General features: G+C 32.3%; 1 protein-coding gene across 1 annotated transcript; it reads right to left on the bottom strand.

Moving 5' to 3' along the window:
* Positions 1-2,504: 2,504 nt before the first annotated feature.
* On the bottom strand, positions 2,505-23,358 carry LOC148301250 (solute carrier family 23 member 2). Its single transcript, XM_088273576.1, has 14 exons — positions 23,287-23,358; positions 21,481-21,623; positions 20,067-20,195; positions 18,927-19,047; positions 17,202-17,435; positions 16,104-16,239; positions 11,014-11,134; positions 9,291-9,432; positions 8,333-8,446; positions 7,694-7,833; positions 6,865-7,012; positions 5,664-5,885; positions 3,594-3,726; positions 2,505-2,770 (listed from the first exon to the last, which is right to left on the bottom strand). Exons 2-14 carry the CDS (start codon positions 21,523-21,525, stop codon positions 2,686-2,688), a joined length of 1,770 nt encoding a protein of 589 aa, XP_088129702.1. The 5' UTR covers positions 21,526-21,623; positions 23,287-23,358; the 3' UTR covers positions 2,505-2,685.
* Between the last annotated feature and the right edge of the window lie 277 nt (positions 23,359-23,635).

A 23,635-nucleotide genomic window follows, 5' to 3' on the forward strand; every position in this document is an offset into this window, starting at 1 on the left:
GCCCTGTTTCCACTCATATTTTCAGAGTCAGAAAAAGAGTAAGAAAAAGCTGAAATAAATTAACAAAAACGTTTTTTTTAAGTATGAATAAATATATCAAATTGAAACAACCTGCCTCCAGTTTATGTAATTACAATTCTGTATCCAGTCGAGTTCAAAGAATCAACCCCAACTGAACCAATAATTAAAAATAATGCAAAAAAAATAAACGAAAGTAATTTAGAAAATTAAACAAATGAAAATAATTTAACCCATAATTTAACATAAGATTATCGAATTTGTTATGAAGCATAAATTGAAGGTGCAACTTATGTACAGTAATAAATTATTTTTCGTCTAGTCTTTATCCACACCTAAGTAGTGCATAGGGCAACGCATCGAAGCATGATATTCATATGATCACAGGGTGATCGGTCCTGCCCTACATATTTTTGGATCAAGCAATAGAATATATTTGGTGGGGAAAAAGATAATGTAAGCAAAAGAGCAAAAGAGAGACATCAGTGCTTTATGTAAAAAAAAATGGAAAAGATATAAAGGAAATTGATAATATCAGCAATATCTGGGCCATTTGGAATCTCGTACCTGTTCTCGTATAAGTTCATGATAGCTACCACGAAGGTCTTCGAGTCCCTTGAAAGAATGAATATAATAACAATTTAATGATTAAAAAAATCATAATACTAATCATGATAGTAATATTTGAATAGATTAGAGAGTTGTACATAGATGAATCATCAAGTTATAACTTACGCAATAATTACCTGCACAAATATATATGGTTTATTCACTTCTTCTTCTTGGGCCTTGTGGCCTGTTTTTAAGAGAGATTAGTCTCCTGCCATGTCGATTCCTAGCTATCGATCCATCTCTTTGGTGGTCTACCCGGGAGTCAACTTCCATGGGGTTGGCCGTATAGTGCGATGTAAGGGAGTCTGGATGGTTCCATTCTCCTCACATGCGCATCCCATTGTCTCCTTCGTTGCCTTCCCCACCTAACGACATCTTCGATCTCGCATATTTCCCTAATCCTGGCGTTTCTTATTCTAACTCGCAGTGTTTATATACGGAGTATTTAAGACTTCGTGTATTAGTGTTATCTTCCAAGACAGATACACTTTTGTACAAAGCTCGAGTATTTGTTCATTTTGTTTGGAGTGGTGAGTAATGAGGATTGATTGGTATAATAACTAACCCTTTAAAAACATATTTTTATTAATTATAAACTTCTAAAAATAAAACATACAGGTGTACATGATCGATAAGAGATAAAAATTCAACTTTAAAATAATGTAAAGGGTATTATAATTACAAAATAAACGTCTTTTTTTCGCAGTTGTCATAAAGCGGCGTGTGAACGAACCTTTATGAAAATGGCATCCGTTTTCAGTTCTGGAGAGGGCGGGTAAAGCATCGCTAGTTCCTAGTGATGGGTGGAGAGCTGTCCTATTTTTACAATCCCTTGTTTGTTTTGCCGAGATATTGTTGTTTAACAGAAACCAATTTGTAACGTGTACAGGAGACGCCATCTTGAGTTACAATCATTGATATAGACGGGTTTGCTTTTATGCGTTTATATTCCGGAATTACGAATAAACTTAATATAAGATACATCTACATACGTACATTTTGTAAGAAAAATAATATCATTCTTAATGTTTTTACAAACAGTTAAAAATATTATCGGTATGCAACGCTAAGCAGAAAACGGGTATTTTTTCTGTAAAGGAAATATCTCGCGAAACATATTATGGTTCATGGCTATTAGTGGGTCTCTTAGGAAGAATAGGATGTGGTTACACATAAGTGAATTGTTCGGCGTCACTTCTTCACTTACAAAATGATTCTTTCACTTTCTATATTTCGACTTTAGAAAATGAGGATATTTGAATTTTCGTTGACCGGGAATATAAAATACATGATTGTTTTATGTGAAATCATGCAAATGAAGTCCCTTATATTTTTGGTTACTGTAAATGTAACATGTATGGCCAATAGTATACCTAGAAACAACTGCTTATAATACAGACATGTCATATTTTCTTCATCTAGACATTTTGATATCGATGTATAAAAAAAAAAGATTTTCAAATTTTCAGAATTATCCATGACTTACAAGTCAACAGTTAGGCTGGCGTTTGAATAATAATGAAATAATGAATAAAAATTTGGTAAGGTGTAATTTAAAAACGCAGCCAATTCGATTCCAGATAGTTACACAAATCTAAGCAATATTTATCATCAATTAATTTTGGTATTTTAATAAACGTATCATACAACACCATTATTTTTTAAGTCACACGCCAATACAAACCTGATAAGTAGGATTTTTCTTAAAATATATAAATATGCAAATATATAAATATATAAATATTTATTTATATATATATATATATATATATATATATATATATATATATATATATATATATATATATATATATATATATATATATATAAATGTATTATTAATTATTACTTTATACAATTATTATTTTTTCCGTTTTCAAGCTATTTTTTAATAAATATTTGAAACGTTTCACCATTTTCAGGCGTCAAAACGACAACCGATAATGGACAAAACGATAAATAACCCAATCTGAATAAAGTCGTAACAATTCAAAGATTAATAGCTCGTAATAAATGGGTTTATGACAATGACAATTTTATGTGTAAAGTTATCGGTCAATTATTTTTTTGGCCAGTATTTTTTTTCCACTGTCCTGGTCTGTACGTCGGGAGGAATGGTATATAAGATGTCCATTTCATTCTGTAAAAATAAAATATCCATCAGTAAATATAATGTGGTAATTTTTTTTTAGATAAAGATGTCAAAAATCAACATTTTAGAAACATTTTGACGCAGGTTACATATAGAAAACATATCGGAATTAAGGCGGATAATCAAAAGCCCGCAACTTAATTTAGTTAAACCCAGGTCAAAATTAACGTAATTGGATTTTTTGCTTTAAACACTGTTTTTGTAATGAAAAAATAAGTTTTTATTCGAAATAAATGTATCGTTTTGAAAAGAAAAGAGTTATTGAAAGGTTTCAATATATACTCTAAAAAAATTGCGCGGATAACACGTGTATTTCAGCCGGTCGAATACTGACTTTGAATATTTGAGAGTACACCCTTAACGTGTTTAAGGGTCTTTTGGATGAGATTCCAGAAGTGGACTGTATGCAGTGGCGTGCACAGAGAATTTATTAGGGTAGGTAGTAGAGATAGGTAGTAAGGTTAGCTAGGTACAACTTACCATACTTGAGTGGACAGTAGAGGTAGGTTGTAAAGAAAGCTGGTACTACTTAGTAAGGTAGGGTAGGTGCTGGTAGCGTTTTTATATGTCACGCGGGTAAGTTAGGATAGGTACTACTTTTCTGCCTATACGGAAGGCATGCCCCTGACTGTATGATAACTGACTGTAGAGAATGGATTACTACAATTGGTTTATTCTGGTGAACAGTTACTGACAGCTGTTATTAAACGGAGTTTCCACGGAGCAAGAATATTACGGAAAGATGACAAAGAGTATGCGTTTTACGTGGTTTTAAAAGTATCCAACACCAAAAAATATATTCAATGACTACCTGATCAGGGTTTCCATTCCAAACGGGAAGTCATACGTGTCTGGAATGTGAACAGAGTTTTCATCTTGTCCTTCTGGAGGCTTCAGCGCCATTTCCTTTCCCCATGCTTTAAGACCACGGTCTTCTGCTGATCCTAAATAAAATAAATGTACGTTAGTAATATTAGTACATAACCACTTACCGAGTTTTTGTCTACCGGTTTCGAGACGTACCCGTCTCTTCATCAGGACAATCACTACTACAGCATGCAAACAATACTACAAGTCACTACCATAGGTATGGTAGTGATTGTTTAGACGTGTAACTATTGAGGATAAAAATTTAGTATAAAACATCCTCAGATGTAAAAATTCAAATCAATAACTCATGGTAAAGAAAAGCGATAAGTAAGATCACAGCACAGCTAAGCGCTTTTAACACACTTGTAGCGGTCGATAAGGCTAACAACAGTAAATTCTCAGAATCCAAAAACTGCAACTATGTAGAACAAAGGAAGCAGTGACCGGGAACAAAAGAAGTGCACACGTCTAGTGAAAGGCAACCTGGATTTGTTTTGACTAACATGTCAACAGACTTTGATCCTCAACCGAGACAAAGGAACAAAGAGTTCCCAAACGATATAAAAGGGGTACAGCCCGTGCCTCCACATCTCATTCCTCCGCCAGGAACGCAGCTACTACGATCGACATCTCATTCCTCCGCCGGGAACGCGACTACGAAGATCCACATCTCATTCCTCCACCGGGAGCGTGACTACGAAGAACGACATCTCATTTCTCCGCCAGGAACGCGGCTACGACGATCGCCATCTCATTCCTCCGCCGGGAACGCGACTACGAAGATCCACATCTCATTCCTCCGCCGGGAACCCGCCAAGTAACACCGACGCCGTCACGAGAACACCGCATCAAGACCTCGCTACGATCTCCAGTCCAGCACCCTCGTCAACATCACGAAGATACTCCGGTCAGCCCGACAGTCCATCTACGACAACGCTACAACTACATCGATTCGACTCCGTCACGTTACACTACGTCGCCGCTACACTGCACCACTTCATGTAGCCTCTTTCGACCAATAAATACATATTCAATACGTCCGTCTTCTTCCTCTTCACCACAGCCCCAAAGTGGTGACCCCGACGTGATCGTCCAGCGTCCCCACACACATCCCCAAACACTTTATAGTCATGTATACAGAACTACAAGATATATAACACAAAAACACACTTAACAAAACCTGACACGTAGGTACCTTTTTTGATCAAAAGAACTTTGATTACTATGCAATAAAGTTGTACACCTGCCTCCATTATATAAATATAAAGTCATTAAAAATGAAAACTAATTATAAAAGTGCTATTCATAAGTGAATACTGGAAGTGGGTAGATCTGAAAAAGATCGCATCATTCAGTCATGTCGTATTTGATTGCATAAAACATTTTTTTTACATTATAATTTTATAAATTAATTTTACATAATGTGTCATCGGCACGGGAAAACTCAGTGAGGGCACATTATTATAATTTTTTCTCATTTGGAATAATGTATATGATGAAATACATATAATAAATTAATTAATTAAAGGACGAAGGATTTCATGGTTTCAGAACACAAATAATTGTATGGTACTCTGTGGAGCAGCTGTCTATAACAAGAGTCAGTTCACAACATTTACAGTGTGTCCAAATACTTGTTCACAAATCTGGATTATCTCCAATAACAGGAGTTATTAATCATATTATTTCTGACATCTCATCAAAGATGAAGAAGAATATGGATGTCTGGGCATTCATATATATATATAGAACTTCCAAGAATTTGAGTAGTGTGGTTGTCAATAATGGGTAGAATTGGTGAATGTTACACGTGTGTAAAGTGATGACTTAAATCAGCCTATGGCGGTCGTCAGCCCCGTAAATGCCCAGACTTTCATATTCTTCTTCATCTTTGGTGAGATGTCAAAAACAGTAAGAATCAGTTCAATGAAATTGTGAAAGTCATGACTGAAAACAGGCACAGTAGGTACATGAAATTCAAAGCGTGATAAAAAAAAAAAAAACAAATTACCCGGAATGACATTGTCTAGAAAGCATCCGGTGATTCCTCCTAACAGAATGGATGTGGACAGTAGGACACTCAACACAGAGTCCAATATCTCTGATCCTGTGTGAATGACTCCAGGGTTTGCTTCCATCCATTTGCTCATCACGAGAGGGAAGAATATGGAAAACCCGATAATGTATAGGTTCCTTGCGCTGTTCAAGTTCACAAATTGCAAAGCAGACAAACCTGAAATGGTAGAAAATAATGTACAATAGGTATGTTATAAAAAAATTCAGTAATAATAATTGTGATAATAATTGTGTCGGGTTGTGGTTCCGTGGTTAGTGTCGCGGACTCTTAAGTCAGAGTTTCTCGGTTCGAACCCATTCTACCACACTTTGATACCCATTTCTAATAATGAGCCGCTTAGGCTCACAGAAATAGTATGAAATTTAAATATTTGTGTAAATAATTAAAACACAAATATTTCTCTTTAAAAAAAAAACAAGTTTTATTTAAATATTATTATTTATTAAATCGGATACTGTATTATTCACACTACAAATGAGATGTCAATTTAAAGGTGTTTCAACTTAATATGAAACATGGAAAAAAGGGAAGAACGATACATGTTTCACGTCAAGTTAAAACACCTTTAAAGTTTTACTTCACTTGGAGCTTCATTTAAACTCGTTCTGACGTATACTATGTTTAGCAATACTACAACGCACAATAAAACATTGCAATATATCAATTTTTATAAATAAAAATTAAATTGTATGAAAGTTTAACACTTTAATTCTGCTAAAGTAATACACCGATTGCTTCGAAATTCAGAATGCAACGTTGCATTCAAATACCCGCATGTTTTTAAATTATCGATGTTATGGGTGTTTTTACCCTTGAAAGGGTAAAAAAAATTAAAACCACAATTGCAGCGTCATCCGTAGAACGCAATACTAAACATTGCTCAAGGCAGACAGCGTGCTCTTTGATAGCTGCTTAGCATTTTCAATGCCATTCGCAAGCATTGTGAAAATAGACATATCTGGAAAATCTATTGTTTCTTTTTTATTAAACTAGACTTAGCCAAAGCAACGTCTGAATGGGTAGAGTTTGTTAAGTATAAATATCTGTAATTGGGAGCTTTTTTTGGCGCAATATTTTCTCTCTGACTGCTGTCATATTATTTTATATCAAGATGCCTTTTTTTCTTCTTACTAACCAAATGCGGTAATCATCCCAAACATGACGCAGAAGAGTCCACCAACTATAGGTTCGGGGATGATTATGAAAACGGCTCCGAATTTGCTGATTAATCCTTGAATAATCATCAGGATCGCAGCCCATTGGATGACTCGACGGGAGCCGACCTAAAATATTTGAAAAGGTAAGCGATAGGTTAGATTGTTCAATTTTATTTTAAGTTGTAGGACAATGCAACTAATCGTGAAAGGCAAAAAAGAAAGTGGGCAGAAGGTACATTTCCTGGCTCCAGAATAAACGAGATTGGATGGGGATTAAACAGTAGAGGCGCTGTTTACAGCTGCCCAAGACAGGGACAAATACTCTTATTCTCAAGTGAAAGTCGACGTCGAGGGGATCTGACATGGCCTATAAAGAAGAAGAAGATGATGAACATATTAATAATTAATTAAAGACATTTGTATGTTATAATTCATCATTACAACATATATACGCCCTAAATTTATGATTATAATGTACGTGTAATTTATAAAATAATATTTAATTAACCTGTCTTCTACGGAGGTTCTATGTTCATTATGCTTTTTAGAATCGTTTAAGTAGCTTGCGCTAAAAAGAAATAATTCATATTACGCTTTTTAGAATGCAATTAAAAACCTAAATATACAATTATCTTCTTCATATTTTTTTAGTGGCTTTTCACCCTTCTAGAGTGTTCTGGTCAGTGTTGAGTTATTAAATAGAAATTAATAATAAACATTGAAACATAAATCTACAGACCATATAGACTTTGGTACAAATATTAAATCTAGGCAGATTTAATGTAAAATAATGTGATGAACACTAACCTTAGTGACTCCAATAGCACCAACGTTCTCCCCGAAAGTGTTGGTTCCATTACCAGATCCCCATATTCCCGCTAGCATGGTACCGAATCCTTCAACAGCTATACCTCTGTTGATGGCGTGTAAAGGGGGAGGCGGGGCAGCTATTATGAAATCAACAGTTCATAAATAAATTAATTCAACGTTAAAAAATTATAAAGAAACTCATCAATCATATTTGGGATATGTCCAAATATTAAGATAAAGTTATCTCAACGGTGATTAATATTTTTTTTGACATCTCAATATATTTTGATTATTTAACCAGGCTATGATATGGTATTCACAGGTCATAAGCCCTGTAAATACCCAGACTTTCACTTTTTTTTCATCTATGTAAGGATGTCAAAAAATTGTAAAAATAATTCCTTTGTTGAGAAAATCCAGATTTGTGAAGAAATGTTTAGACACACTCAAAATATTACAAATAATATATTTCAAGAAATATAAGTCAGGCCTCTTGTCAAATAAATGTGTAAATAAAGTAAATCAGCGTATGATGTGATCACTCTACCAAGACGACAGCACAATCTAAGTTCTACAGATGTAAGTATTCTATCTTCCATTTTGAGAAAAAATGAAAAAAAACTCATGTTTGCTTACCGCACATTCTGGCAGTTGTAGGGTAATAGCTGATGGACTCCACAGTGCAGGCGAGAACCCCGGCCAACATGCCAAGCACTCCGGGCAATGTCACAGTCGGCCAACCCCATTGACCTAATTGACACAAACCAACCATCGGAAGAGTGAAGAAAACAAATAAATTATAATCTATAAAAAATAATATCATTTCGTGGGTGTACTGGCAAAAACGATAACTTGAAAATATGCAATTTTGGCTTGATGCTGCATAAACTGGCTAAATACACTAATTAGTTTGAAATGTCATATTTATGTGGTTTTATAAGTGAATTCAACTTTAAGTTTAATAGCGGGTATTCAGGCTAAAAGTTTTAAATAACAGTGATTTTAGAGTTAACGTTTTTTGCTAGTTACGATTACGATTACACTCACGATTTATTATATCGGACTCTGGATACTTTACGAATGTGATGTCAATTTTAAATGAGTCTCAACTCGATAAGAAACAACTTCCCTTTTTATGAAAGAATATTAATACTGTCAATAATCAACTGGTCAAAAAAGAAGTAAATATTTTTTGAAATGTTATTTCAGACTCTGATTCCTAAAAAATATATGTGAACTAATCCGAAATGAAACTCGCCTATATTAAAAAAAAATAGGCTTAATAAAATCTTCACACATCTCTCAACTAATGTCGTAATAATCAGGCTACTTTCTGAATGTATAGAAAACCTTAACGGTGTGCGAAAGACCATTGTATAAATACAGGTTTCAAGAATTAAAGCAATATGGATATTTAACAATGGGCAGAATGGTAAACTTTACACAAGTGTAAACAGTGATCGCTTTAGCTAGCCAAATGCCAGGTCGTAAGCCCTGGGATACTCAGACTTCCATCTTCTTTCATAAAAAGGGAAGAATGGTACATGTTTCATATCATGTTGAGACACATTTCAAACCTATAAAAAATGCTAACCTGGGTATGGAAACCTGAACCACGGTGCGTCGGTGATGATGGAAAGCTTTAGATCAGTGCGAGCGGGGTGACCTGCTGGGAAGACATCGGTGAAAGTCAGAATACCACACAAAGACCACATCAGAACGATCGTCAAAAGAACCTGAATAATCAATAAAATGCAAGCTTAATTTTATAATAACCAAACGAGACAATAAAGCAACAAGGACTCCCTATCAACTGGAATAGTCAAAGGAAAAGAATAGATCAAAGATTAAAAAAAAAGTTTAGCAGTGAATATGAAAGTGTATGTGTGTATATTTATAAATATATTCCTATTTATAATCTCCTTACGTAGAAAAAAACCCTTTGACCACTCTCATTAATTCCTCTCTTTTCCTTCTCCTTCCTGCAAAATCTATTTTTTATACCATACCCTTACCTTTTACTCCCTTCCTCACACACACACATTCCTACTCTTTTTTCATTTTATTTTTTATCTCTTAATGTTTTATGATTTATAACATAAATGTGGAATCGTTTAATTGACTTTATTTTTATATTATTTATTTATGTAACTTTTTTTTATATACTTTCTTAAATGTACAATTCTGTGCGATTCCCAAACAAATAAAAAAATATGTACATAAATATATATATATATATATATATATATATATATATATATATATATATATATATATATATATATATATATATATATATATATATATATATATATATATATATATATATATATATATTCCAGCTAAACATTAAAATTTACATATATTGCTTTAAAAAGAATATTATTTACTCTCCTCTTACAAATTATCGCCTTTCATAAATTGATGTGGCAATCACTTTATGGTAATATACCTATACATTTTAATCAAAGTTTTTCTTGATAAATACCACTATTTACAGACAGACCAAAACACTACAGAAATAGTGGTATTTACCACGTAAAACATAAATTAAAAATAAATTATTGTATCATGAAATTGTATATCTATTGAAATTAATGGGGATTTTTCGGTGCTAAAACAAAGACATTGAAGATTGAAGACGTTGTTAAATTTGAAAAAGTTCACTAAATTAAATATGAACAAGATGGTAACATTCAAAGTTTAATTTGTAGGAATACAAGTCAAAGGAAATTTAATCAAATTGGCACGTTATGCAAACCAGCAAGAAATAATTACTTCTTATTAAAGAATATCACTTAAAGGACGACGTGATGCGCATTTAGAATAAAAAGATACTTCTCTAGTACGCAAGGTGACAGTAATTTTGGAATTTAAATAAACAATTCATTTCCAAAATAAAATTAACTGTTTCCGCTCAATAATAATAATAACCAAAATTGTAATTTTAAGTAGTACTTTATCCTGACGCAATAATACAAATATAAAATTATAATTGTCAAGATTTCATGGTATATCAAAAATAAATTATCGTAAATTAAAAAAAAACTTTACGTGTTTAAATTTAGTATAATATTATTAAAAAGGCATTAATAATTGAAGACATTGGGTAGTAAATTGAGGAGTAAATGCCATAAAAATAATGAGAATACGGTAAAATTATGAACTTCCATCTCTCGGGTAGTTTAATCCATGTGACCGGCATCATAAAAAGTGTTCAGAGTTACTTTTTTGTGTCAAAAATAAAGTTTTAATTTTATATTACGTCCATCATATTGTAACTTATAACCCGATATAATAAGAATAAGTAAACTTACCGGAAACAGTTTGAACAGCGGGAACCATTTTATTTGAAGTCCGACTGATTTTCTGTATGCGACGATAGGAAAGTTCACTTCTCCCATACATTGAGAGAAAATTGTTAGCAGACTAAAAGTTCTGGAAAAATAAATATAATATTTTTAGTTCGTATGTGATTTTTTTTCACGCCCAATATAGGGCGGGAAGTATTATTAAATATTATTTCAAGGGGTAATTGATGCGTCAATGATTATAATCGTAGAGTGTCGTTGGCCATTTGTATAGAAATGTCAGTTATGCGCATCTTTACGACATTTTGAGTGTGTCAATACTTGTTCACAAATGCAGATTATCTCTAGTATAATATGTGAATTTAATCCAAGATTCGGACCTTACATACAAATAAAAAGTTTTTGGTTAGTAAAAGCTATTTCTATTCCAACAAAGATACTGGTAGTAAACTCACATATACTGTGTCATGAGTTTGATCAATAAATATAGGAGTTCCGAAAATTGAGTATTATGGTTGTCAATAATGGGTAGAATTTGGTATATGTCACACGTGTGTAAAGTGATCACTTAACCAACCCTATGGCGGTCGTAAGCTCTATTAATACTCAGAGAACCATATTTTATTTATTTATTTAAACTTCATGTACAGAAAATATATTGGCGGGCTTATTGCTAAAAAGCAATATCTTCCAACCAACCAAAAACAGACAAGTAATATTGGTCAAAACGTTTGATACCATACATAGCTGTTTGTAATCAGAGGGTAGAAAGTACTTAACAAAAAAAAACTAAAAACAAACATAAATTACAAATTGATGATAAAAAGGAAGGCAAAGGAAAAAGGGAGTTTAGGGAAGGAGGTAGAGGGAAAAACTAAGGGAGGAAGTTTGATGGACAGTTAGGATTCTAATGATAGATAGTAATGTCTCAGACCTTTCTTAAAACTTATTAGAGAAGGTGCATTTTTAACAAGGAGAGGTAATTCATTCCATAGTCTGGCCGCTTGTACAGATAAGGAATTACTGAAGAATGATGTGTTATGGCGAGGAACGGAAAGTGTTCTTTCTTGTGAAATTGAAAGGAATGGAAAATATTCTTCTTCGTCTATATTGAGATGTAAAAACAATGCGAATCTTAATTACCTTTGAAGGTTTTAGAAGAGATACGTGTTTTAAGACAGTTGATGACTCTTTTCACAATTCGTAAATGTATAAAATGAATGAAATGTATTAGTCGAGTTGGTGTATTATTGACGAGAGGGCACAACACTAATGAGCAAAATGAGGTGGATATGGCTGAACTCATTCATACAATATAATCAAAAGTACGACAAAAGTTCTCTACATCAACCAATTAGGGTTCCTGACAAGAAAAATGCCTTAACGAGGACCCTGACAAGGGAGGGGAGATTACAAAGAAATATCTATATACAAAACTACGTAATTAATTAATTAGGTTTATTTGTGCTATATAGAAGGAAGAATGTTTAGATAGGTACAGTAACTAGACAGTTATTGAATACTTTCAGGCAATATTATGGATTCTGTATTCTGGACGAACCATTTCAATCTAAAAACTTGTTATCCATCTTACTTAAATTGAAAAAAAAATGTACAGTTTTTCTAGCACTAAAATAATATTTATATTTTTATATATATATATATATATATATATATATATATATATATATATATATATATATATATATATATATATATATATATGTATATATATATATATATATATAAATATATTTATATAAATATAAATATATATATATATATATATATATATATATATATATATATATATATATATATATATATATATATATATATATATATATATATATATATATATATATTTAAATTATTTTTTTTAATGACGTGTTCTAAAATTTACATTTAGGGTTTATTTTGATGGAATTTTTTTATCACTTGTAAATAATTTCAGTGTTTTTTGTTTCGTTTTATTAAAAAGATAATTAAAATGTATCTTCTTTAATTATTACTTTAGAAAAAAAACATGTGATATATTGGAGGCTGTAACAGTGTTTTATTAATATTACCTACTGTTTTATATGCTATTGTTTTCCAATTCAAGTTTTAGTTTTATAAAAAAAAATTAATAAGTTATCGGAAAAATTATCGACTGTTGTGAACTCGCAAGTTTAATGTACGGGAGTTTTATCAATATATACAGAAGTTACGAAAAATGAGGGCTGGGGTTGTCAATCATGGGTAGAATTGGTGAATGTTACGCGTGTGTAAAGTGATCACTTAACCAAGTATATGACGGTCGTACGCCCTGGAAATTCCCAGACTTCCATATTCTTCTTCACATATGTTGAGATTTCAAAATAAGAAACTATTAATCTATGGGAAAAAATGCATTTCAGTATTTGTATCAACGACAGAAGCATAATATTGATTACACTACGCTAACTCAACTAAACTTTTCATCAACTGTCTATAGTTCGTAAATACACTATTTACCCTCAATACCACTTCTAGTATTTAAAATATTATAATATCAATCGAAAGTCATGAAATCTGTTTATGTATAATATATCGCTCACTCCTTTCAACAACGTTATGTATATTTTATTTATTGTTTCGGCATTAACTTTGTGGTAAGACATTATACAGACAATAACAGACATTATACATATTCATTATAAGTTATTATACAGACCTGAATGATGGAAGTTTAACTTCTGAAACATGTAGTCTTTAATAAAAACTCAAGTGGTAAAAAACAAAGTGTTTTCTTTAATTATTATAACGTTATGTATATATAAAAAAAAACTTGTTTTCCGGAGATCTTTTTTTAAGTTTAAAAATATAATAAAATGCATTAAAAATTAATATCAAGCCACTTATTGAACTTTTTACTGTGCAACAGATCTTTTTAGGTAAAATCTGAAGGTTTTTTCTCCATTTGAAAAATATTTAGTGTATTTAAAAAAATAATTGAACAAAACTTTTCTTTAAAATGCAAAAACACTTTTTGGTCTGTAGCGGGTAAATATTAAGTTTAAAATATGTCGCTTTTGCTGGAATATGGTACATTTTGTGGGCGTTCCGAAAATATGCACAACTGAAAATTGACGATTTTTATATATGACGTTGCTGAAAGGAGTGAGCGATATGTAGAAATATCGAAACAACACCAAAATCATAAATATCATGAGCATGAAGTTCTTCAAGTCCATAAATATGAAAAGCTCATCGATTTAATATTTTTTACATTTTCTTCTTCTTAAAATTAATACCATTGGGAAAAGCATTTTCTTGATGTTGCCACAAGGTCTTAAATAATTCTTCGACTAGTGTTTTTCTACTTCTCTTATTGATAAACCTCGCCCAACAAGCTAAGAAGTTTATTCACAAGAAATGGAAAAATAATAAAGAAAATTGGTTTCATTTATTAGAAAGGTATTACCTGTGTTCATAAAACAATATGTAGATAGTTATGTTGGTACTTTGCAGTGGGAACGAATAACGCACGTCATTATCCTGAGTGCATGAGGCACCTATTATCGACCCATGTACAGATAGTTCGCGTTAAAGATATCTTTCGGAGAATGTAAGTTCATATTACTCGCAAACGTCAGAATATTATTCTACATTTTTTGACAACTCAACATAGATGAAGAAGAATTTGGAAGTCTGGGGATTTACAGGGTTTACGACCGTCATAGGCTTAGTTAAGTTATCACTTTACACACGCGTAACATTCACCAATTTTACCCATGATTGACAACTACACTACTCAAATTCTTGGAACTTCTATTTATATGGTTTAATTTCGAAACATAGTGCTTGAATCACTAGAATTACATTAGAAACATGTATTGGTGAGCTGAAAGAAACTTTTTATTCAGCAGATACTCTTTAATTTGTATGTAAGGTCTGAATCCTGTATAATACATGAGCAAGTTTCTCATGTATTATACAGGATTATATTATTGTTTCTTGTAGGTACACGAGAAACGCCAGAAAATAAACTTTCCATTTTTATTATTTTGGCTCATAATTTGACCACTTAATTTATTTACGACATTTTGTGTGTGTACTTGTTCACAAATCTGGATTTTCTTCAATTATAAGAGTTATTTGTCATATTATTTTTTGACACTCAACATAGAACTCTATGTTGAGATGTCAAACAAGTAGATATTTAACCCTGATGATGACAAGGTTCTAGTTGAAACCGGTTGGAGAAAAGTATAAATAAAAAGTGGTGAGAAAAAAAAAGTAGTTTTATTTTATAAAGTTTATAAAATGTGCCACAAAGTATCTGCGAAAAACAATTAAGTAATGTAAGTTTTTTTAAGGCGAGTACGATATTAGGATCAGTTAGCTAACTTTGCAAGTTGTATTGTATCTGTGGCAGAGTCGGGGGAATGCGGAGCGCTACAGATAGACGGAGTAGTGCTTGGTACACCGCATGCATAATGCCACATTGATGAAATGGGACGATCACCTGCAAACTGATTGAATAGTCAATCAGCATTTTATCTAGTTTGATGCAGCTTCCCGCTTTTACGCAACATGCGATAATTACAAAAAATCCAATTGCAATAAATTTACCCGAAGAAATATTGAAACATCCTTTTATTTATGGCCCAACATACAATAAATTCTTTGAACCCGGGTAACATTTGAAGTAATTATTTTTTTTGCTTAAAATAACGTTTTTGTATCGGAAAAGTAAGTTTTTCTTCGAAATAATTATATGGTTTTGAAAAGAAAAGAGTTATTTAAAGGTAAGGAGTTATAAAAATACTTTTTCAATATATTGTATATTCCGGATCGTGGTCCCGTGGTTAGTGTCGTGAACTCTTGAGTCAGAGTTTCTCGGTTCGACCCCACACTATCACAATTTGAAACCTATTTTAAAAAATGAATTTAGGAGTTCCAAAAATTTGAGTAGAGTGGTTGTCAAACATGGTAGAATGGTGAATGTTGCACATGTGTTAAGTGATCGTTCAATCAGTCTAAGATAGGTCACAAGCCCTGTAAATACCCAGACTTCTTATATTCTTCTTCATCTGTGTTGAGATGTCAAAAAATGTGAAAAGAGTACTCACCCTGCAGCTATACCCCAGTGTTTGGAGGCCGCATCACCAGCGTTTTGGAAGAGGGTTAGTCCGACAAGAGCCACAGTTGGTGCAATGGTGAGAGGCGTCACGAAACGCAGAAACTGACCAACCAACCCCGTACAACCTGACGTATAAAAATGGATACACCAATACTACAATATGGTTTCAGCAATTTTTATTATTTTGATCCATTCTTATTTTTAATTTGAAAACAAACATGCTATCTTAGTTAGCATTGAATTCAGTGGTTCTTAACTGTGTTGGAGGAACCGTAATCAGTTTTATATGCACGTTCACCGAACCCTTAATTGGAAAATTTATTCTTTTTTTGCTCGACATAGTATGAAGGGATTAACATATTAAAAAAGGTATCGCACAACGTACAATCACAGTTATTTCTAATATTAATATTTCTACAGTTACAATTCGACTATTGGGCTTATATGATATTCTCCGATTTCGTAAATCATGACACGTTATGACAATAGATCTAATAGGTATATTTGTTATAACTTATTTGAAGTCCCATCCCAGTAAAAAAATGTACTATGCGTAGTACGTGCATTATTTTAGCGTTTGAGGGACGATGGCGTGGAATGCTTTTCCATCAGTAGATAGAAATACAGTGAGAGAGGTGATCTTTAAAAAAAACTAGAAACAAATATCGCTCACTCCTTTCAAGAACGTCATAAATAAAAAAAAACTTGATTTTTCAGGAGAACGTTTTTAAGTTTAAAAATTTAATACAATGTATTAAAAATAAATATCAAGCCACTAATTGAACTTTTTACTGTGCAACAGATGTTTTTAGGTATAACCGGAATGTTTTTTACTTGAGTTAAAAAATATTAAGTATATTAAAAAAATAATTGAACAATACCTTTTCTTCAAAATACAAAAACAACACTTTCTGCCCTGTAGCGGGTAAATATTAAGTTAAAAATATGCCACTTTTGCTGGGATATAGTACATTTCTGGGCATTCCGAAAACACGCACAACTGAAAATTGACGATTTTTGATTTATGACGTTCTTGAAAGGAGTGAAAATTATCATTTTTTAACGTTGAAATATGGGAAATAGCTACCTATAAAGACTTGGAACATGGCGGATACTGCGATGGCGCCGGAGAGCTCGCACATCCTCTCCTTCCAGACGTGTTCCTTCTCCGCGGCACTCATGGCCTCTAGGACCTCGGGGGGCGGGCACTGCCACTGCGGCAGGTTCAGGATGGCCAGGGTGGGCACCAGGAAGGAGATGGTGCCGCCTTGCACGATGGGCAGCCGGCAGCCCAGCGAGGTCTGCAGCAGGGTCACCAGCCCTGGTCAAAGGGGAAGAGTATGACGATAACATCATTATACTATTTATCATTAGAATCCCAACTGCCTATCATACCTCCTCCCTTTCCTTCTCTAATTCCTTCTCTGTACAAGCGGCCGACTATGGAATGAATTACATCTCCTTGTTAAAAATGCACGTTCTCTAATAACTTTTAGGAAACGTCTTAGACATTACTATCTTTCATTAGAATCCTAACTGTCCATCAAACCTCCTCCCTTAGTTTTTTCCTCTATCTCGTTCCCTAAACTCCCCCTTTCCTTTGCCTTCCTTATTATCATATTTTGAAATGTATGTTTTTTTAAATATCAATTTGTAATTAATGTTTTTTTTTATGTTCAAGTACCTACTACCTCTGATTGCGAACAGCTATATATGGTATCAAACGTTTTGATCAATATCACAAGCCTGTTTTTGGTTGGTTGGAAGATATTGCTTTTCAGCTGTAACTTATATACTTATTTCTTTTCTGTATATGAAGTTTAAATAAATAAATATATAACATGGATTAGCTAGGAACCGATTTAAAGCGGGAGACGCTTATAAGCGTTAGATGCAAAAAAAACGTTGTACAAATCGGAATACGGTTTGTGGTTACTTGTGATTAGTATACGACCTTAATTAGTATACTGATTAGGTTCGGGGTTGATGAAAAAAACGCCCAACAACAATATGTTAGATGATTTGAAGCTAGTGTAAAAACGGGGTTATAATGGATACAGATGATTACTCAGCATGCAACATGTTTTCATATTTGTCAGAACTTGTGTCATTTGGCATTTATCATATAATCATTATATTAATTAAACGAGTACGAATTATAGAGGTGTCATTATATTGCAATGTGAATATTTAGAGTATGTACAGATACTACCTCGAGGGATTTGTTATCAAGATGATTGATTTGAATTATGTGATAGATTGTTATCAATGTTCTTTTACATTTTTGATAACAATCTATCAATTGTGGACTGGAACCTGAAATGTTGCGCTAATTACATTGCGTTTAAGTATGTAGTTTACGATCACAATGGCACTAAACAAATAAAACATTGTAAAAATAAATATATTGTTCGAAGTAGCCACCTTAATCATCGAGTCTGTCCAAGATGGCTTCACACGCAACACGAATATGGTGTGATGGTATGTTGTCCCATTCTCGTCGTTCATTTTTGGTCGATACTTTGGCCATAGGAATATACACCTTAATAGACCATATAGAAGAGTCCATCGGGTTTTAAACTCACGAAACAAGGTGGCCATTGCTGTGAAGAAATGAAACTAAGAACTTTCTAATGTTTAAAACGTTGGGTTTTACGGGTTTATAGGATGGTGCCGAGTCTTGTTGTAAATCAATCGAAAACAACGCTCCCTGCACGAATGTGTTCTTCGTAATCTTTCTCTTTTGCCAGAAATATATTGTTTTTTTGGGGATATTTTGAACCTTGAATTACTGAAAGTGTCTTATATTTACCTGTGACAAAGATCATCGTGGCTATTATCTGTCCTCTTGCTGGATCACTTTCTTCCATACAAAGTGCTGGACAGAGTATAAACGGGATGGCCACTATTGCTCCGATCATAGTTAAATAATGCTGAGAAAAAATGAAAATCTAGTTTAAATTTTGTAAATTAAAAGCACTGTTAACTTTGTGGTATTGTAATATATAACTCTCCTTATCATTCATCGTTCACTTTGTGTAATACCACATAAAATTTTAAGTGGTATTACACAAAGTGAACGATGAATGATAACGATAGTGTTAATCTAGTTTATATTTGTAGCCCTTAGCTTGCTTTATTTTACCTCAAAGTGGTGAATCCTACTTTATAACTAGTGTATTTTTATGAGTTTATGTAAATAATAAAACGAATAAAAAAGTACTGATAATGACCCTTTCTTGAGATAATATCGTAAACACCAATTAGGTCAAGATCGGTTTTTAGAGCGTTATAAATATATATTCATTTTCACCTTTTCCCCCCTGATCATGCGTATATTTTAAGTATTTTGATAATTGGCGTTTACGATGTTTTTCCGTGGAACTACAAACTTTGCATTTTTCTATTTGTATTCCCACTGAAAAAATAATTTATTGATAATTATTGTGTGATGTCATACGACCTCGAACAAAATATTGTAAGATAAGAACCTTATTATATATTTTTTGGTGTATTAGAAATAAATAGTAAAATTTAAGCTTATAAATTATAATTGAACTCGTATGTGACGGATATTAAATTGCATTCAAACCAAAAAAAAAGTTCATGCATCTTTTTCTTGATACCTACGATTTTTACGATGTAATATTATGAACTGATTCATCTGAAATTTGTTTTATAAATTTAAAATAAAAAAAGAGAAATATTTGTGTTTTTATTACATACAAAAAATTTCAATTTCATACTATTTCTGCGAGCCTAAGCGGCTCATTATTAGAAATAGGTATCAAATTGTGGTAGAGTGGCTTCCAACCGAGAAACTCTGACTTCTGAGTCCGCGACACTAACCACGGGACCTCAACCCGACACACGTTTTAACGACCTTTGCAAGGTTAAATTTACATCATACTCGTAAATCGGTCTCTATGCGAAAATAGACTTTCTTGCTTACCTGCAAAGCCATGAAAATGCACAGGTACCATGGGGGAACGTCATCTATACCATATGTGATGTCGGTTTTCACTTCAAGTTTTGGCGGTAAACCGTTTGAAGTTGAGTCGACACTCTTTTGTGGTACAGACTGAAATTTTTATTTAAATAAAAATATCGTAGTCATACAGGAGAAAGTGACCAAGTGCATTGTTTTACAAAAACGTGATCATTGACTATTTGATATCTTACTAGCTTAATATTGCCTTGAAAAAATCCCAAAGGATTTTAAACTTAGAAGTATAATATATTGACTTGTTAAAAATAACTAACTGCATTGATGTTTATTTTCTTGCCAAGCAAAAGTGACTTAAATGGCCCTCCTGAACATTTTACGTTTTGGTAGTTGGTCACTTTCTCCTGTACGACTACGATATATGGTATAATACATTACTGCCAGTAAAAGTTATAACCATCAACAAATCGCTCACCCCTTTCAAGAACGTCATAAATCAAAAAACTAGATTTTTCAGGAGAAGGATTTTTAAGTTTAAAAATGCTCCACATTGTATTAAAAATAAATATCAAGACACTTATTGAACTTTTTACTGTACAACAGATGTTTTTAGGTAAAACCTGAAGGTTTTATTTCCATTTGAAAAATATTTAGTATATTAAAAAAAAATATTAAACAATATTTTTTCTTCAAAAAGCAAAAACAACATTTTCTGCCCTGTAGCGGGTAAATATCAGTTGAAAATATGCCTCTTTTGCTGGTATATGGTACATTTTCTGGGCATTCCGAAAACATGCATAACTGAAAATTGACGAATTTTTATTTATGACGTTCTTGAAAGGAGTGAGCGAAATGTGTGAATTATAAACATAACTCGAGAATTAATACAACATTGAGCATCTTCATAAAAACAGAAACATATTAGTATAAAATTATGATACGGCAAAATACCGTTATCTTCTTCCTTGCTTCATCCCAACTTACGCCTTTAGGGTCAGTACCTAGGATTGTAGGTCCTTCTATCAACGTCACCTAGGTTATGCCTTCAAATCATGTTATCTTTCTCTAGCATCCATGATTTTTTTCGACTTCTAGATGTCTTTCGAGAAATATATATTTATAAATACATATATATATATATATATATATATATATATATATATATATATATATATATATATATATATATATATATATATACAAATATATATATATATATATATATATATATACAAATATATATATATATATATATATATATATATATATATATATATATATATATATATATATATATATATATATATATATATATATATATATATATATATATATATATATATATATATATATATATATATATATATATATATATATATATATATAAATATATATATATATATATAAGTGAGGTACTTACGCTCTCTGGAATGTCTAAGTTAATGTCGTCGGCATGGGCGTCCATCGTGATCAATACTTAGAGGTCCAATCGATTGACACTTCGTTGTGATCACGAGTCTCGTCGCTGACTGATTTCGGTTGATTAATACTGCAGTCGCAGTGCTGCAATAAGATTGATACGTTAACCCTTTAAACCAGAGTGAACTTGAGTAGATAAATGTTGCCAATATGTGATTATTTTAAAGTTATTTAGACTATTACAAATAACTTTTCTAATTGAAAAATTGACAGCAAATAAGGGTACATTTAAACATACACATCATGTAATAATATGGTATATTTTTATAGGTAACCTGTAGTCCAGCATCTAGTTCAGGGATTGCAAACCTTTTTCGCAAGTGGGTCGAATTTGTTTGTTTAAAAACATCCATTTCGCAGGTCACATAGGTTGAGTAGTTAAAACAATAATACATACAGACTATTTTATTTGTGTTATATCTGTGAAATCGGTGAGACGTTTTGATTCATTTTCCAAACGTTAGTGCTGTCACGGGGACAGCATAAAGAAAAAAAAAGCACAGTTGACGCCGGGCATTCTTTTTTTTTAAACTTTTTGCTTCGTGGGATAGATTTATCAGATATTTTTTGTAGATTTCGAGGTGCGATTTATCCAAGATGGCGTCTTTTTATTAAATGAAAGCTTTAAATAAAAACAATCAAATATATGTATAAAAGTTCAAGCGGGATAAATAATTTCTCACGGGGGTCCCTCGTTCGCTATCTCTGATCTAGTTTATTAATTATATTTTTAAAAAATCTCCTAACAGAGGTGTTAAAGGAAAAAATATAGAGAAATATATTTTATCCAAATAGAAATTACTTTGTAATTTATAATTTAATATAGTTTTTATTGAGTTAACTGTCGTTTTGATATTCGGAGTAATAAGTATATAAATATTTTTTGAGATTTTCAAACTAGTGTTTAGTGAATTAGTAAAGCAGTGTTTAGATTTAAATTTAGCAATTGTTTTCAAATTAAAATTGACTTTCTTAATCAGTTTACTGGTGAGATTATAATCGATACAACAGGTCTAATATAACGAATTTAACGAGCATATTAATGTTTTTTTGCATTTGGGTTTTCCGAATGAAATGGGGCCCTAGGCTTCAAGTAGTTTTTTTCTAGCGTATGGAATAAGGCATTAAATTAATAAGGACTTTAAAAATTTAAACTCGGAAATTCGAACACTTTGTTTATTTTATTAATATTTACAATCGAATATAACAGGCAAGAGTCTTCGAGATAGAATCAGAAACGCCAGGATCAGGGAAATATGCGAGATCGAAGATGTCGTTAGGTGGGGAAGCTAACAAAGGAGACAATGGTATGCGCATGTGAGGAGAATGGAACCATCCAGACTCCCCCACATCGCACTGTACGGCCAACTCCATAATAGACGACTCCCGGGCAGACCACCAAAGAAATGGGCCGATAGCTGGGAATCTATGTCGCAGGAGGCTAATCACTCTGAAAAACAGGCCGCAAGGCCTATAATAATAATAAGAAGAAGAAGAATTGATTTTGTCGTCTTTTGTGACAGATAACTGTTAATTTTGATGTTTGATATCCTTCATAGTTGAATTCCAGGTATGACTACATAAATTTTTTCACGTGTTGTATTCATTTTTTTGATGTTTGACCTTTTGCCTTATGTAATCTATTATTTTTATTCAAATAAAAAGCTTTTGAGAGCACTCAACTTTGTCGTTATATGGATAGTCTCTTGAACACATAAAAAATACATATTTAACCATTATAACTCACTATTTGCTTGTTGATTTATACAAATTAAATCAACAAGCTTCAATTAAGTCGGGTTGGGTATGTATCCTGGAGCTGATCTGAACTACAACTGAAGTGAGATGATATTGGCATCAAGACGTAAGCTTCGCAAACAAGAATTAATTCACTGACACAAATATATTTCCTTCACGAACAGGGCCGTACCCAACATGCAGGTTAATTAAAATTCTTATTGGAAAAGCCCCTTAGATGTGCTAAATTATTTTAAGACACTTAGACACGAGATTTTTTTACGTTTCTATTCCCGTGTATTGCAAACCGAATTAAAAAATTGTTTTATATTTGTCATCGACAATCCCTTTGTCTCTAT

Source organism: Brachycentrus maculatus, unplaced genomic scaffold, assembly GCF_059751285.1.
Source record: "Brachycentrus maculatus isolate JH-2025_06_01 unplaced genomic scaffold, ASM5975128v1 h1tg000589l, whole genome shotgun sequence".
NCBI classification, from domain to species: Eukaryota; Metazoa; Arthropoda; class Insecta; order Trichoptera; family Brachycentridae; genus Brachycentrus; species Brachycentrus maculatus.